The following is an 18,941-nucleotide window of genomic DNA, read 5'->3' on the forward strand; positions in this document are numbered from 1 at the left end:
GGGAGGTCCGTTGGAGTCGTAAACTCGGCATTTATCTCCTCTGTAGACTCGCTCCTGATCTAAGTTTAGAGGGAGGTCCATTGGAGTCGTAAAGTCGACATCCATCTCTTCTGTAGACTCGCTCCTGAATTAAAATTACAGGGAGGTTAGTTGGAGTCGTAAATTCGACATCCATCCCCTCTGTAGACTCGCTCCTGAACTAAATTTACAGGGAGGTCGGTTGGAGTCGTAAACTCGACATTTATCTCCTCTGTAGACTCGCTCCTGATCTAGATGCCTGTTGTTGTTAACTTGTCTAACTAATCTCAATGAACTAATCTATGAAATGGTTTCTTAGCAAAACATGATGGGCGACTGCTGATTTTTCTAGTCTTCCATATTTTAGGTGTGCTAAGTGTTCCTTATATCTTATTTCAATAGTGCTTTCAGTCTGTCCATAATATTCAATTTCGTAAATTCCAGAATTTTCCAAATTCTCGGCTCTGTCTTTTGGATTTGCTAAAAGGCTCTGTAGTGTATGACATGTTTTAAATACCCAGTTCATTGAAAATATTTCCAAAATTCTTCCTGTATTGGTGATATGGAACTGAGATATATTTATCTTGGTTTTCGTCGTTTCTAAAAGTGGAGATTTCGTCAAAAAAAAGATGCACTACTGCATCGTCTTTTGACGTTTCCTCTCACACATGAGAGGTTTACAAAAGAAAATGTGACAATACAGGAAACAGCAGTCAGTAACGGTTTCTCGAGGGTATCACCGGTAGAACCTTCGCCAATCAGGACAAGGCAAAACGGCCTTTGTCGACTTCATCGAATCCCAAGCACGCAATAGTCTAGCTGACGGAATGATTCTACTTGTTGCGTTGGCAAAAATGCACTGATTGAAACGGCGCTTATTTCGATTGAATCGAATTAATATCCACTGATATATTACAGTTCAAAATGGACTTATAAAAACGAACAAAATTTTCGCAACAACCCAATATTATTATCTCATAGTCTCGGGAGCTTTATTTGAAGCAGGTAATATCAAACAGGTCATATTTTTATCATCTATAGATCTGAAAATATCTTCTCTGGTGCTATACGTTCCATGGGACACTCAGTTAATAGAAACATGCTGCGTCATTTGTCAAACGACTCCGGAATATAGTTGTTGATTTTCCGGCATTGGTAGCACTGCGGCAAATATTTTTTGTCGCCGTAACACGTCGTAGGCATTATTAACGAGTTCAGCGTCTCGCATTATTACGGCAACCATTACTATCACCTAAATCTCCCCGACAAAATTCATTTTGAGATAAATTACCTCTTCTCTGGATCACGATGACGTTCTCAGGTGTAGGTTCGGCGAGAATAACTTAATCTCGCGTTGAAAGGAATAGTTAATGAAACTACTTGAGGGCATCACATTAATTAGAAACATGGTGTACGGCTATCTGTTGGTTCACAAGCTTTCAGTAGCGAGCTATTACGAAAGCGTAGAAATGTAGTCGGCGGGAAAACCGTCGTTTTGACGTTTGTTTGAAGGTGATTGACAATGTTTCGTGATGAATTTCACTAGTTCGGACTTCCATTGTCTATTATATAAAATGATTTGAAATCCCTGAAACAAGTAAAAAAGAATAATTAAAAAAAAAAAGAATAGTTGAAAATAACAATTATATTAAGCAACAATAAACCTGAAATGAAATGATAGTAAAATAACCTACAAGTAAAAATATAATAATTGAATAAATAAAAATTAAAGGAATGCAAAAAGAAAATAATAAAAATAAATAAAAAGTGTAGAGATTCCAAGTCACGTTAGTTCACGACGTTTCGATTGTTGGTATCTACAATCGTCTTCGGGTGATGACTGGACTGATTCCTCCGAGAGATGACTATTTTATAGGTCGTTGAAATACTTTCACTTTCTCTACTTTCCATTTTCCGCTTCACTGATTCCGTGAGAGATGACCGATTTGGCGGGAGTTGGTCATTTCTCGTTTGATGATGGGTTTCCATATGTTTCGTACATCTACGCTGGCCTGGCTGAATACGTTGTTGGACAACATGTATGCGGCTTCCTTAAATTTTCTCCTGAACCAATGTTCCTCTCTGTGCAAGATCTCAGCTTGGGACCACTCGATGTTGTGTTGATGGGTCCAAACATGGTCTGCTATTCCTGATTTGCTGGTTTCTCCTCGTTGTGTGTGCTTCTTGTGCTCGGCAATGCGAATATTCAATGGCCTCTTAGTTTCACCAATATAGGATTTTCCGCACTCACAGGGTATCCGGTAAATGCAATTCTTGGAATCGCAGTCCGCGTTTGGGGGCCTGGTTTTCGTGAGGCTGCTACGGATAGTGTTACCGGATCTAAAACAGGTTCTAATGTTGTACTTGGAACCAATTCTTCTTATCCTCTCCGATAATCCTCTGATGTAGGGAAGTGAAAGCACTGGTTGTGACGGCTTCTCTTCCTTGCGAGGCTCCTGTTGTCTTTTGGCCAAAGTCTTTTCTACCATCGCTTTGGAGTATCCATTCCGCTGAAGATCACTTTTGATGATGTCTAGTTCCTTCTCGAGACCTTCCTTTGTATTACAAAGCCCAAAAGCACGGTCTAATAGAGTCTTGATGATTCCTCTTTTTGTCGATTGATGGTGGTTGGATTCGTGGTTCAGATACTGTCCCGTATGAGTGGGTTTTCGGTATACAGATGTTTCCCACTTAGTGTCGGTCCTCTTCACCAAAACGTCTAAGAATGGCAATTCATTGTGGATTTCCTTCTCCATTGTGAAAGTGATGGAAGGTCTCACGCTGTTGATGTGTTTCAGAAAGGCGTCTAGTTCAGTATTCCCATGGTTCCATATTATGAAGGTGTCGTCAACATATCTCAACCAGACTCGAGGTTTCTTGTGGGCTTCTTCAATGGCCAGAGTTTCAAACCACTCCATATATATGTTGGCTATGACTGGTGAAAGTGGCGATCCCATTGGCAGTCCCTCATCTTGTGTAAAGAATTCGTCCTTCAGTTGGAAATAACAGTTTCGTACACAGCATCCTAGTAATTCCATAATTACTTCTATAGGTAGATTCGTTCTCTCTTTCAGGTTCCCGTCTTCGGATAGCTTCCTCTGTATGATTTGGAGTGCTTCTTCGACCGGAACGTTGGTGTAAAGGCTTTCCACGTCGAAACTAATTAGTTGATCTTCCTGTGTGACTTCAATTGACCCTAGTAGTTCGACAAAATGTCTTGAATTCTTCACAAAAGACGATGTTTTCCCTTGTAATGGTTGTATTAAGGGAAGTAAAAATCTAGACAAGTTTTGAGTAGCCGAATCTCTGGAGCTGATGATCGGTCTAAGCGGAACGTCCTTCTTGTGGATTTTGGGTAGACCATACAAGTGAGGGGGCTTACTGTGGTGCGGTGTTAGGCATGATCTTTCTTTGTCCGAAAAATAGACTTGGTGTTTTTTCAAAATCTGGTACAACTTCCTTTCGATTGATGCAGTTGGGTCCCGTACGATCTTTGTGTATCGTCCCTTCTGCAGAACCTCTTCGATCTTCTGTTCGTAGAGAACGGTATCCATTTAAGGAAGCCGCATACATGTTGTCCAACAACGTATTCAGCCAGGCCAGCGTAGATATACGAAACATATGGAAACCCATCATCAAACGAGAAATGACCAACTCCCGCCAAATCGGTCATCTCTCACGGAATCAGTGAAGCGGAAAATGGAAAGTAGAGAAAGTGAAAGTATTTCAACGACCTATAAAATAGTCATCTCTCGGAGGAATCAGTCCAGTCATCACCCGAAGACGATTGTAGATACCAACAATCGAAACGTCGTGAACTAACGTGACTTGGAATCTCTACACTTTTTTATTTATTTTTATTATTTTCTTTTTGCATTCCTTTAATTTTTATTTATTCAATTATTATATTTTTACTTGTAGGTTATTTTACTATCATTTCATTTCAGGTTTATTGTTGCTTAATATAATTGTTATTTTCAACTATTCTTTTTTTTTAATTATTCTTTTTTACTTGTTTCAGGGATTTCAAATCATTTTATATAATAGACAATGGAAGTCCGAACTAGTGAAATTCGTCGTTTTGACCTTGAACTTGATGTAATACAGTCTCACCCATGTACTCGGATACTGTGAAGTACTAGGCTGATGTGGGACAAGAAGCAACATGAAAAATCATCGAAAAATATTTCCTTTTCAATGCTGCCACCAAGAAAATAGATTATAGTCCCTTAAAAACCGTCTATCGACAAGACAAGAGGCTGGGGCGAGAAAAAACTAGAGATTCCTCTCTGGACAAGAGAGGACGAAAGAAGTAGAGAGACTGTAGATGCACATCTTCACCGACAGTAAGAGATTGCATATCTTAATGAGGATCTAGAGGTGATTTCGAATTTGGATGAAAGTAACCAGGTTCAATTCAATGCCACAAAAACCCAGGCATCGGTTTTCTCCAAGAAGATAAATGTCTCCGAACCGGATATAGTAATGTCAGATCAGACCATTCCGCTTTCTGCTTCGATAAGTTTGTTGGGGGTTAAAATGGACACCAATATGTCTTGGCACAATCGTGTTGCTGGAATCGCAAAGGCTGCTTCTCAAAAGCTTGGAACACTGTTCCAAACCAGAAAACTGAACAAACCTCAGCAATGTTTGGGGCTCTATATAGCTCAGATTAGACATTCTTTGAATTATTGATCACATATATGGAGCTCCGCCCCTAAGCATACCCTAAAGTTGTTGAATTGCATCCAGAAAAGAGCTATCCGCTTGATTGGAGACACGAATATCACGTACAATCTTGTTAGTCCGGAACATCGGAGAAAGGTTGGAAATTTGTCTCTTTTGTGGATACTTTCACGGAAGGTTTTTTCATTTTTTGTTAATAATATTTTTAATTTTTTCACTTTTTATTTGTTTGGTTGTTGTTGAATGTTATTTCTTTGTAATTTCAGTTTTTGTTTAATAAAATTGTTATTTTCGGTTTAATCTTTTTGATTTTTTTCAGGGTTATCAAATCAATTTATATTATATCAGACAATGGAAGTCCGAACTGATGAAATATACACAATACATTACAAAACGAAGAACTCATTACTTTGTAACATTACGACTTCATGTCAACACATGACAGTATATATTTACACATTCATACCGTTAGTTAATTAATTTTCAGCCATAAGATTTTCACAAACGATGTAGGTAGATGAACAAGTTAACTATAAAGCAGGTCCGTGCAGAATATATCAAGTTAGTCCCTCTTTATAAGCTTTTTTGCAGAAAATAGTGACGGAAACGCCGCGACGAATATAAAATATAAAAGGGGTTTTTTGGCCAAGAAAGGTTTTGGCTTACTTCATCTTGAAACAAAAAACATGTGGGAATCTTTCGAAGAAAGCAATCAATTTCAAAAAGTTATTCGATACAATGTGTAGATCATGCAAAGAAGTAACTTTCAGACACAAACTGAAAGAGAAAGCTCTCTCGAAACAGCTACTTTCATATAAACATTGAATAAACACTGAGTTATACAAAAAACAATTTTCTAGAACGTTTGTTTTCCAAACTAATGAGGTCGAAACTGGTGCGAGCTAAACACAGACTGCCCTCTTGAAAGTAATCGACGATCTTGCGAGATTCAGAGATCAATCAAAAATCACCATTTTAGTACTGCTTGATCAAAGTAAAGCTTTCGATTTAGTTAATTTCGATTTATTCATCAGCAAGCTCAAATTTATAAGATTCGATGACATTTCTCTTAAATGGATGACCAGCTATCTCACAGGCCGATCACAGAGGGTCAAACTGGATGATTACTCATGGTCATCCCTGAAAGAAACAGTCTCAGGTGTACCGCAGGGAAGTATTTTAGGACCCTTGATGTTTTCAGTGTTTATTTTTTATTACCCCACTTTCTTATTGTCATTGTCAAGTACATCTATACGCAGATGATATACAGCTATATTTATCTTCTCATAACACCGATACAGAAAGTTGCGTGGCCAAAACACGTTGGAAAGGGAACTTTCCTAACATGAGTTCTAGGGGAGAGGTGAGTTCTCGCTCGCGGCTGGAGGCTAGTGAGCCTCATCTCCAACTGGCGTTGGCCTCTTAGGGGCAGCGGCTCCGCTAGCGGGTAAAGGGATACAGGGCTGCGGTAATCCATTCATGGGTGCATTGCAGCCCCATCATGAGGCACTGGACGGCTTATGCTGTTCCGTGATCCTCGCCTGCTTCTGTACGGATCCAAGCGTTCGAGGTGTCGGGGCTTGCGGTCCTTCCGGGCTCTAGTATCCGAGTCTAGCCTTGGAGGGCACCAAGGCAGACGCTTGAGGTGTCGGAACCCGGATGGACGGAGCTACTAGTATCCGAGCTTAGGACCCCGGCCGGCCACTTCCGGACCATATTCCCAATTGATTTGGCATGGCTGGCGGGGGCAGGTGTGCGACGCGAGCACTCTCTGGCGAAAGAAGAGCTTAGTTAACTTGTACGAACGTTCGGTCGAACGCTGCCGATGGTCCTGTCTCTTGGTTAGCCACACTAAGTAGATGTAAGGAAGCAATTCCGGGTTCGGTGAGCGGGAGGAAGCCCTGCGAAATCCTGTTGGTGTGGGGTGAGGGGCGGTACCCGCAAGGATTTCCCGAAAATCCACCCCTCCACGCCCGATCGCATCCAACGCCAGGGTACGTCTGGGGGGCCTAACCGGCCCCCCAGGCCCCCCGGTGCGGTCGTAACTATGACTCGGAGAATCATGAACTGAAAATCAATCCCAATAAAACTTTGGCCTTATGCATAGGGTCTCAAAGACAAATAGTAGAACCTCAGTGTAAATTTAGGCTCACTCTCGATAACGCAGACAGTGATAAAATCTTGGCGTAACCATAGCTAATAGCTCTTTGTCTTTCCACGAACATGTGACAAACATTTTCAAAGTATCATTCTTCAAACTCAAATCGCTATATAAATTCAAGTATCAGTTATCAGAAGAAATGAAACTCAGGTTAGTTAAAACTCTTATTTACCCCCAAATCAAGTATTGTTGTTCGGTGTATTACAATTTTTTGCCGCAATATAACAAACAAAAGTTATAACGTATACAAAATGCCTGCATGCGATTCGTATGCTGTATACCATATGGTGAACATGTCACCCCATTTTTGTTAAAAATGAAGGAGCTGAATATGAGGTACAGAGTCCAATATTTGATAAAAATATTTTTGTTTAAGTTACTTCAAACTGAAACACCTAGTTATTTATATAGTTTACTAAGCAGGCATTCTGACATGCATATGGCCCCTTCCTATCTGAATGAAATTTTGCCCCTTTTAAATCATAATATTCATCAATTTAAGAAAGAAATAAAATCACAGATGCTTACTGCTCAGTGCTAATTCGAAAGATTTAAAATTCAATGTACGGTAGTGCAATGAAATTGTTAAATTGACCAAAATAATGTCAAGAAAATCAAGAGTTATTAGCAACTAGATGATGTATTATTTTTTCTCTTCTCTATCATTGTTGTAATGTAAATAAGTATGTAAATGAGTATGTTTATAATTATTTTCTTATACGTACTGTATAATTTTTGGGATGGGTGGAAGATAGCCTTTGGCTAACCCTTTTCCTTTTATGTATAAATGTATTTTTATGCATAATAAACGATATTATTATCATAAAAATTGTCTGGGTCTTACTTTCAAGCAATGAAAATCGATCGACTGGCAAGCGTTTCACATAGCGGACAATTGAATGACTAGAACGAACCAGGAAAATAAAACAATAATGAAAACTCGGAAAAACTCAATTTCAAAATTCAAGTTATGTGGATTATCTCAAATAGTTATAATTATCAAAAGTTATGATTGCGATGGAATCGACCTATAATTGTGAAAATCTATAACTTATTCAAGAAAAATTAATTGTGAGATTTTAACTAAACCGTTTTACAAAAACGTGACACGTGTCAGAAGGGTCTATTGTTTAGCGAAACACGTGTGGCGCTTTAAAACTGTTTAGTTGAAATCTCTAGATGAAGTGTTTCTTGAATCTATATTCTATACTATAAATATTCTAATTACCTGTCAAAAATATTGATATTGACAATGCTTGTCGTAAGCACCGATTTGTGTTCGTTTCAATCGTTAACACAGGTCTAATGCATTTAATCACCAGAGCTCTATGAAAGCAACTAGCCTTCAACTGTTCCATCGTTTGTATTCATTGAGGAAAGTAATCCAGCAATGAATGTTGTTGATGCAACTGATTGTTTACAAACAATGTAGCGTTGGCGCCTTCGCCAAAATCTCTAACACATCTACCTTCGCCTTCTGTATATTCAGTGATACGTTTCATTCAAACAACAAAGTTTGGATAAAAAGTTCCTTGTCTTTTATTCGTTTTATATTTTTTACAGGTTCGTCCGGAAACGTCAACTCAGTTGGCGATTCCCAGATCAGGCACACCGAAGAAAAACCGGTGACGTACGGAGAGATGATTGTAGAAAAAATTCATGGCATTGGGGAAAAGTTACTGGGACATCACAGATCCGACAGTGACTGTTCTACAAGAGGAAAGACAGGTAAAAATGTTTTATTTGAGCATGCCGATACGGAAATAAATGAAACAAACAATTTTTGTTACCTTACTAGATACTTTTTTAATATTTACTGACGAATTTACTTTTTTATATGAGAGTGTAGCTATCACTTCGTTAGTCATTTTTGTTTCATGTTTTCCTTGATATTACGTAATTTTTGAATTGTTACTCGCATTTGAAAATAAGTCTGATGACGATGCAAAATGGGGATTAACTCGAGCGTCATAGAGACCTTTTAGGTTGCAAAGCTTAGATGATAAGAAGAAAAAAATGTTATATAATATATACCTTTTCATCGGTGGGGAAAGCTGCTACAGATTATTAAATATGTAAAAAAAAACTGTTGCATGGACATACTCGAGCGCGTCAGATATTGATACCATCAATGTCCTACGTATTTTTAATAATGTTCGTATGTTAATCTGATCGTTTGCATGATGTGGGTGGTTGTACGTAAGGGTTAAAAATGAAAAAAAAAATTAATCGAGCGCGTCAGATTTTCTAAGGGAGTGTTAAGTGCACCAAAAAAAGCTCTCATTCAATAATTTGACGATTTCGATCTGACGCAAACTCGCTGCCATTATTATAATGTGCAAAAAATTTGTCATTTTGAAATACTCAAGCGCGTCAGATTGAGATATATATGGTTCATATTTATGTTTTAGACGTGCTGCCTCATAATCTGACGATTATCTAGAGGGATTCGCCTAATCTGACAAAAACATATTTTTTTTATTTTTTTTTCCATCATTGAACTTACATAATTGAAAAGCTCGGGAAATAGCATGCAAATAAATGAGTGTATGTTTTTCAAGTAGAATACTTTTATTTATAAAAAAATAATATAAAAGAAATGCTCAAAAAATTAATTTTTTATAATTAATTAATGAAGAAAAGAAAAATGAAACTTTTTAAGTTTTTACCACTTTTATTTGTAACTAACGTTACTGCAGTCACTCATACAATATATAAGTTTGAAAATGTCCTTATAGGACGAAACTGCAGTAACGCTAGTTACAAATAAAAGTGGTAAAAAACATAGAAAGTTTCATTTCTCTTTTCTTCATCATGATTTCCCACCTCGTACTAACGGCTACACCCATCAATTAATTGATTAATTGATCATCATCTTCATCAAGAACGAGTCTCTGTGATCATCTGCGATGGCGTCATGGCAATAGAATTCAGAGTGGGGACGGAGTCAGAGAGTAATAGATAGAGAAAAAGTGAAAAAGGAATAGAAACGCGGAGAAGGAAATACAGGCATCACGCAGCTGCACGCATTAAACTTTCTCGACGAATTTTTGCTATTTCGGCTTGCGGAAATCGTCAGATTATATATTTTTCGATATCCTTGAATTATTTTCTTCAAAATAAAAAAAAATTAGTTACGCTCGAGAATGTCTAGATGACATTCCTTTTTACAACTTTGCTGTCCCCCCCTTTCTTTACGTCACTATCAAATTGTCAGATTACTGGAATATACACTTTTTAGCATGTAATTAACTCACCCTACCTCAATCTGACGCGTTCGAGAATTTCTGATGATCAATTTTTTTTACTAATCTGATCCTTTATCCTTCACGGGCGGTCTTATATATGGGGCTCATATTTGGTGGAGGTACTTAACCGGGTACAAGGTATCTCCCTGTATATTAATCTGCCGCGCTTCAGTAAATCCCGAAATCCCCGCTTGGGCTCCCCTATTACTGTATCAAATAGTTATACAATAAAGACCCCGTGAACAAAGACATAAAAGCAAGAAAAAAATTTCCTCTGTACCAATATTCTAACCAAAAGCAAAACATGTCTGGAGACTGTATCCAGAAGAGATACATACATAAAAAAATGAATGTTCATCTTTACCGGCGTTCCTATCCAGCAGGACCTGGTTTATGTCTGCCGAAAAACAACTACCTCATTAGCTAATACCACGATGGATATTGAATTATATCTGATATGACATTTGCAAATATATCTGCAAGACTAATGTGAGGAAACTATGCAACTATGATTATATACTCAACATAGATTATAAAACGGTTACCTTCAAATCGCGGTCACCTTGCAAAACCTTTTTTTTTAACTGGTTATCATATAATCGCCAAATACGCATATACGCAAGGACTGAAAAATCTGAGCGACAAGCTTTATGATACTTTGTTGATTTCGTTTTCCAAATAACTGAATCATTACTGTAGAAAAAATTGTTGAGGTTTTTGACTGGTCACAGTAGCAAATGTAGTTTATGTTATTAGACTTGAAACTGGAACCTTTGGCATAGAAAACCGAGCACTTTTCCCAGTTCTCGTGTTAGGGAAAAGTGCTTGGTTTGGATTTAATAAAAATTGTATAATTGTAATGATGATTTCTGATAATATTTGTGTAACTGAACATTAACGTTGAGAGATAGAGAGTTCTACCTCTTCAAAACTCTCTCATTCACGTATAAAATTAAATATATTGAGATTTCGACATGATTAAATCATGATTGAACATTGGATTGGACATTGGATACTTCTAACGACCATGCATGCTCGTCACAACCATGGCACTCTATAATAAATTGAATTTTCTAGTGTTCTATCATAATGTTAATCCGTCTGAGCTACTCTCATTCCCAAAAAAATAGAAATTAAACCAAAAATATAATCATAATTCAAATAAATCTTTTTTTATAGCACTGAAAAAAACAATAACCCATATGTGAACTTCAATTAGAAATTATATCTTTATATCTTTAAAAATTTTGAAGATTTGAATTGAAAATAGTTTTTGGAAACCTCTGATGTGTATCCACTAACACCCAGTTCGCTTCTGAATATCGTCTTGTTTTCCGACACCAACGAAACACATTTCACTACTGTACCTTAAATTATCTCTCATCTGCAATGGCTCTCAAAGGCGGAAGCCCTGATGGTTTATTGTATTTCCTCATTCCTCCTCCAACTCCACAATCATCCGACATCCGATCATTAGCTGGATTTTCATTATTGACCCTTATGAGTACTCAATCACAGACACACACTGGCATATCCAATTTCGGAGACAAATTTCCGGTGTGGTGATTGCAAATTAGTGGATTTTGGTTTCTATACGTCTTTCGGGATAAAAGGAGTAGAAAGTGATTCATAATAATAAAAATTTGTTTTACCCTCATCTTCGATATCCCCACTAGAAACAATGAGTTTCACAGTAGTCAATTATTTGTTTGATAAGGAAATATTTTGTGATGTGACTTTTTTAATTTTTTGTTTAATGTTTACATTTAGCTCTGAACTGTATAGTTGAAAATGTTTACGGAGTTGATACTTACTATTATTTTCTATGCATTCACTTTTATATTTTTATGCTTTATAGTTTTTATATTCTAATACAACATTTATGTGTTGCATGAGAATATTCATTATTATTATTATTATTTATTTCAACATGTAGCATACACCAAAAGTTCAAATATTACTTTCAATTTGTATAACTCATATTCTTTAAAATAATAACACTTCTGACAATAATATTTTATCTTCGACTATGGAACGCCGTTTTACTTTTTATTGTCACAAAAATTCATTCCTCAATTTATTCATCTAACAATGTATTTGTTTGAATTTAATTGATTCATGGATTTGTTCGACACATTAAAAACGATTGTTCCCAAAATTTGTTCTATTTTAAATGACACTTGATTTAAAATGTTACATGAATTAATTTGTTTGATGAAAAGTTGCGAACAGTTATAATATGGATTCATTGTTTGAAATTTTTGGAAGTAAATGTTTGTCATATATACTTTTTTTGTTACTGTCGAATAATTTACTACAATATCTGTGAAACATGAATAAAATGATTTGTTCATAATTATAGTTACATGAATTAAAACGATTGTTGATAATTTTAATTCGGCGCTAGCGTCGAACGGATTCTTGCAGAAGCTAAATTTTTAAATCTGGCAACATGATAGTTTAGTGATAGTAACACAATATTCCGTCCGACCGCAGCGCCGAATAAAAATTATCAACAATCAATTTAATTCATGTATCACCTAAAAGCAACAATCAAAACAATTGATTTTTACAAATACCAATAGAAAGTAAAACGGCGTGCCACGCCGTTTTACTTTTTTTAATATTCGTTTGAAATGATCTGAATTATATTGCTTGTTGAATTTCAGTGATACATGAATTAAATTGTTTGTTGATAATTTTTATTCGGCGCTGCAGTCGAACGGATTATTACCGTACTATGACCAATGACATACATATTATATGCAGTTCCGCAAAAATACGCCCGACGTCAGCGCATTGTATTGCATTGTATATGTTTCCTTCTTCCAAAAACCTTTTCACCTCCAGTATAGTTTGACGAATCCTAAGCTTCACATTAAAACCACTCATGATAAATATAATATTGTAATGTTTTCACTATGAACAACCTGAACCATCAATTTCTGTTCAGTTGGGTAACCTATTTCTTGGTGTCAGTGTCAGTATTAGGCGTATTAGACTATAACTATAAGCTGTGCTTACGTTAACTATGACGTCTAGACATCTTACGTTAGACACAGTCTACAATGTGTTTCTCAAAAGTCGCATAACATTTGCCATCTATACAATCAAACAGTACCATTAACGAAAACTTTATGACATTTTACAGACACCAACCAAGAAAACTGTAAGAGGAACTAGTGTGCCCAAATCCGTTCGACCGCAGCGCCGAATAAAAATTATCAACAAACAATTTAATTCATGTATCACTGAAATGCAACAAACAAATTAATTCAATTCTTTCCAAAGGAATAATAATAAAAAGTAAAACGGCGTGGCACGCCGTTTTGCTTTTTAATAATATTCATTTGAAATGAGCTGAATTATTTTGTTTGTCGAATTTCAGTGATACATTAATTAAATTGATTGTTGATAATTTTTATTCGGCGCTGTCGTCGGGCGTATTTTTATGGAACTACTCAACTGTATATATGTATGGCGTTGGTCATAGTACGGTAATAATCCGAATAAAAATTATCAACAATCAATTTAATTCATGTATCACCTAAATGCAACAGTCAAAACAATTCATTTTCACAAAATACCAATAGAAAGTAAAACGGCGTGCCACGCCGTTTTACTTTTTATTAATATTCCTTTGAAATGATCTGAATTATTTTGTTTCTTGAATTTCAGTGATACATGAATTAAATTTATTGTTGATAATTTTTATTCGGCGCCACGGTTGAACGGCGTGTTGTCGTACTATAAATGAACTAGCATGTTGCCATATGTAACAATTGAAGTTCTTGATAAATCCGCTCGATACCAGCGCCGAATTAAAATTATCAACAATCGTTTTAAATGTATCTTTCAAATACAACAAACTTTTTGAATCATCAAAAAATTTAATTTTTTGTCAGAAATTAGCTTTTTAAAAAGACTGATGAAATAAAATGATACTTGCTTGAGAATGTTTTGCACAAAAGTTGTAACCAAATTTTAAATTGAATGCATTAAAGTGAATGTTGCAAATATTGAACACTTTCAATAAAATTGAAATATAACAATCTTTATTATTCATAGAAAAATATTTAGTATGGAAAGTTAATTTGCTATATTTTTAGACAAACGAAAGTCTATTTTTATTTCCAACAATGTTTCATGGAAAAACTTTGACAGTCATTCAAATATATTCATTGAAATTTTATTCCCAAACTTACTTTTAGAAAGTGAATTTAAAAATTCATTGTAATTCAACAGTCATATAAATAACTAACATTTTATTGAAAGGTCAAAATTATATGCGGAATTGAAACGTTTGTTGAATTTACTCGAATAATACATTCCATTGATTGTTGAATTAAAATGTTGGTTTATTGCTGAGTTGAACTATATGTATATAGATTATTTTTCAGCACAATATATAATAAATTGGCGTTCCATTTTCCAATACTCTCAAACAATATTTTTCTTCGGAATCAATAAAAGCTTCAAGTTATTTCATTACTCTTTTTTATTCAAATAACAATTTTATTCATGTAACATTTTAAATCAAGTGTCATTTAAAATAGAACAAATTTTGCGAACAATCGTTTTTAATGTGTGGAACAAATGCATGAGTCAATTAAATTCAAACAAATAAATTGTTAGTTGAATAAATTGAGGAATGAAAATTTGTGACAATAAAAAGTAAAACGGCGTTCCATATTCGACAATATCGTTTAAGTTGTGCATCTTATATTTCTTAGAATAGTAACACTTTGTCAATGAGATTTCATCTTCGACAATAAAGTACATTTTGATTTGATTTGACATAAATTATCTTTTCAATGAAGCAATTTTCTAACGGGAAATCTTGGTTCAAGTTACTCTAAACTCTAAAAATTCTCTAAAAACTCTAAAAATTCCACTGCTGAAACGAGGTTTGTCAATACTTGCAACAAATCCGAATTGAGAATAAACGGAAGTGAAGAACGTCATAATGGAATAATTAGGAATAAACTTCTTGCCAGTCCCAACGTCGCTAGCCCTTTTTGGTTAACAGCCAGAATCCACAATTCGATCATAAGCTGATGGTTCAATAACAAAAACGAAAATTCACTTACTGAACAATTCGCCTTCCGCTCCATAGATGATTTTCAAAGAATAAATAAATAGTAGAGGAACATTTTCGAAAACAAGCTCTAAAAAGACACTAACAAACTTCAAACTGAATCAACCCATTAAAAAATTATGTTTAAAATATGTTTTTTCCGTTAAACAGCTATCGCACCCCTACGAACGACAACCCTCAAGATTGTACGAACTAAGGACTAACGAGGTCTTACCTTTTAACGTGTGTTTCCTAACACGGGTTGAACGATCGCAAGTAAAATCGAGCGTTCAGCCTGGGGCTTGAACCATCGACTCACACATCGACCGATTGACTGAGTGAAATTATTCGAGAAGATCACCTACGAACCTGTTTCGAGGTAGATAGTAGAGGAACTCCTAATTTCACGGGTATAATACTCGTGGGGCTAATCTTTTGAGACATCATCGGTTCAATTCACAAAAATCCTCTAAGAACTCACTCGATATCAATCTGTATAATATTCCACCATCCAGTATCATAAATTTACCCTCGTCAAGTTTCTGAAAGCACATCAAGGACTTTGTAATGAAACAAAGTTTTTATAGTACGGAGGAATATGTTGCCACAATCTCAGTGCTTGAACTTTTATAATATCATGCATATTTTATGTTCACTTTCCTTGTGAAATTGTAGGTATATTTTATTCAATTACTTTTCTGTACATTTTATTTAATAATATTTTTGTATATTTTAACTGTTATTGTTTTTTTATGTTTGTTTACGATGCATAAATTCTCAAATTCGTCTCCACAATTAATTATCACCCTCAGATGTTAGAACGGTAAAATCATCAATCAGTACGTGCTCATCATCAGCAAACTATTTAAAAATTATACAATAAAAGAAGAACAACATAACAATAGTTAATACAATGAAGTATAAAAATACTTACATGGAGAAGAAAATTTTATAATGGAGAAAAGAAAATTATCACACGTTACCAATGAATAATTGGTCACTATGACATGTTGATAGTAATGAACATTTTATATTTAGTAATACGAAGGAAGTTTATAATGATCTAGCTATAAATGAGTGAAGAATGGTAGGTCTAGAGTCATTATACCCACTAATTAACATCAAACTAAAGAAATCATGAAAACGAATTCTAATGAAAGAGATCCAAACTGAATTGGATGAGAAAGGAGAATCAATTGTCAAAAATATATAAATAAATAAAATCGAGATGACATGGAACTGTGACAAGAGACCTGCAAACTGTTCCATGTCATCTCGATTTTATTTCTTTATATATTTTTGACAGTTGATTCTCCTTTCTCATCCAATTCAGTTCGGATCTCTCTCATTTGAATTCGTTTTCATTTTATATTTAGTAATACGAAGGAAGTTTTTAATATTCCAGCTATAAATTAGTGAAGAATGGTAGGTCTAGAGCCATTATACCCACTAATTAACATCAAACTAAAGAAAACATGAAAACGAATTCTAATGAAAGAGATCCAAACTGAATTGGATGAGAAAGGAGAATCAATTGTCAAAAATATATAAAGAAATAAAATCGAGATGACATGAAACAGTGACAAGAGACCTGCAAACTGTTCCATGTCATCTCGATTTTATTTCTTTATATATTTTTGACAGTTAATTCTCCTTTCTCATCCAATTCGGTTCGGATCTCTCTCATTTGAATTCGTTTTCATTTTATATTTAGTAATATGAAGGAAGTTTATAATATTCCAGCTATAAATTAGTGAAGAATGGTAGGTCTAGAGCCATTATACCCACTAATTAACATCAAACTAAAGAAAACATGAAAACGAATTCTAATGAAAGAGATCCAAACTGAATTGGATGAGAAAGGAGAATCAATTGTCAAAAATATATAAAGAAATAAAATCGAGATGACATGGAACAGTGACAAGAGACCTGCAAACTATTCCATGTCATCTCGATTTTATTTCTTTATATATTTTTGACAGTTGATTCTCCTTTCTCATCCAATTCAGTTCGAATCTCTCTCATTTGAATTCGTTTTCATGTGGTGTTTTTTTTATTTTGATGGGTATAAAGCCTTTAAGCCTCCCATACTTCAGTCAGTTATAGCTAGGATATTATAAACTTCCTTTGTATTACCAAATATAAAATTTTCATCATTTTTAACACGTTATTGTGACTAATTATTCATTGATAACATGTGATAATTTTGTATTCTCCATTATTAAATTTTCTTCTCCATCTAAGTACTTCATTGTATTAACTATTGTTATGTTGTTCTGCTTTTATTATAGAATTTTCAAATAATTAGCTGATAATGAACCTATATAGGTTCGACACATGTACTTATAACACCCTAAATAATGAAAAATTTAGGTCATACTGGTCATACAGGTCGCTTAACAATTCAACATCTACGAGAGGCTTTTGTATGGCCCGCACGCGTAAGCCTCTTCATTCGACCTCTCTAAAGCTTTCCATTGTGTCTCTCATTGCATTTTATCTAAAGAACAGGAAACAGGTGGTTTTTATAAACGATACTTCATCAGATTTTGAATTTATAAAATGGTGTTCCTCGGGACACTGTTCTAGGTCCGCTTTCATTTATGGTGTATATAAATGACATTTTCCATCAACGTTTCCCTGTAGAGTGTATCTGTTACGCCGATGACACAATAATCATCAACCAATACAAAGAAATATCTGGTCTTCAGAAACTCTCAGAACTCTCTGCAAAACGAACTGAACCTCCAACAAATTGAAACTGAATCGTGATAAAACACAATGAATTATATTCTTTCCAAGAGGTGTCTAAGAGCGAAAATGTTAAGCTTTTAGATATAGTTCTGGATAGTGGTCTGAAATGGACTCCCTCTACAGCAGGACCATGCTGAAATTATTCGAGTAGATCAACTACAGATCAGTTCTGAGGTATTAACTCTCGTCAGTTCAGGAAACATATGGTGTAGATGATTGGAGCAGATGAATATTCAAAAAAAATATATAACCCCTTCAATTCATGAATATTCAGTCTTGATATTTTTTTATTCATTCATTCACCTTTACTCCTGAGACTTTTTTCGGAATATTGTTTATACAACTATATATGGAGCTTTGTTTCTAAACATACTATGAGGGTGATCCCTCAAGAATACAGCGGTCTATAACCAATGTTATTAAAAACTAAACGTATAAGTGCATAAATACTGATCTCAAAGCATGCAAACAAGGTGTTGATTGAACTAAAAATACGTGGATCTTCATTAATTGTAGAGGATGCTAATACGAGAAAAACAGTAACCAAACAGTTAAAACAAAGTTTCGTTCAAAAGTTAGAATAGGATTGAAACGCCACCGTTTTCAGCCAACACAACCATTCGATTTCCCTATATTTTCGTGAGCTAGTGAACCGGCTGCTTATATTAACGGATTCTCGTTTTCAGGGACAGTCCACCCCATGCTGACAGTAACCCACACTTCGTATTCGTGCCATGAAGTCCTCGGAAAAAAGAGCACAGATTCCTCCCCATCCCACAGTCAGATATCGAGGAATTCGTCCAAGAAGTCCAATAATTCGCTTTTAGTAAATAACGGCAAACTTGAAGGTATGTCGAGCCTTTATTGGTTTATGTGAAAGGGCGGATTTTCTGTTAGGAGATGTTTGTGAAAACGAAGAAAAACGTTTTTCTGGGGATTTAATAGTTGGGAGTTAGTACAGTAACATCAGTTACTGAGTATAATACGTTCATTGCCA

At 35.2% G+C, this 18,941-nt stretch overlaps 1 protein-coding gene across 5 annotated transcripts in view; it reads left to right on the forward strand.

Annotated features, from left to right (window-relative positions):
• Dgk (diacyl glycerol kinase 1) overlaps positions 1-18,941 on the forward strand; it is a 199,381-nt gene that overhangs the window by 164,866 nt on the left and 15,574 nt on the right. For 4 of the 5 annotated variants that reach the window (XM_074179702.1, XM_074179705.1, XM_074179703.1 and 1 more), the window contains 2 exons: positions 8,429-8,593; positions 18,631-18,792. In XM_074179702.1, the coding sequence (XP_074035803.1) occupies positions 8,429-8,593; positions 18,631-18,792 (327 nt within the window). The remainder of the gene's footprint in view (positions 1-8,428; positions 8,594-18,630; positions 18,793-18,941) is intronic. The other variant, XM_074179706.1, reaches the window with a different exon arrangement.

The sequence above is a fragment of the Leptinotarsa decemlineata genome, unplaced genomic scaffold, assembly GCF_025532065.1.
Source record: "Leptinotarsa decemlineata unplaced genomic scaffold, Ldec_3_MD MMD2_tig00026282_RagTag_RagTag, whole genome shotgun sequence".
In the NCBI taxonomy this organism is placed as follows: Eukaryota; Metazoa; Arthropoda; class Insecta; order Coleoptera; family Chrysomelidae; genus Leptinotarsa; species Leptinotarsa decemlineata.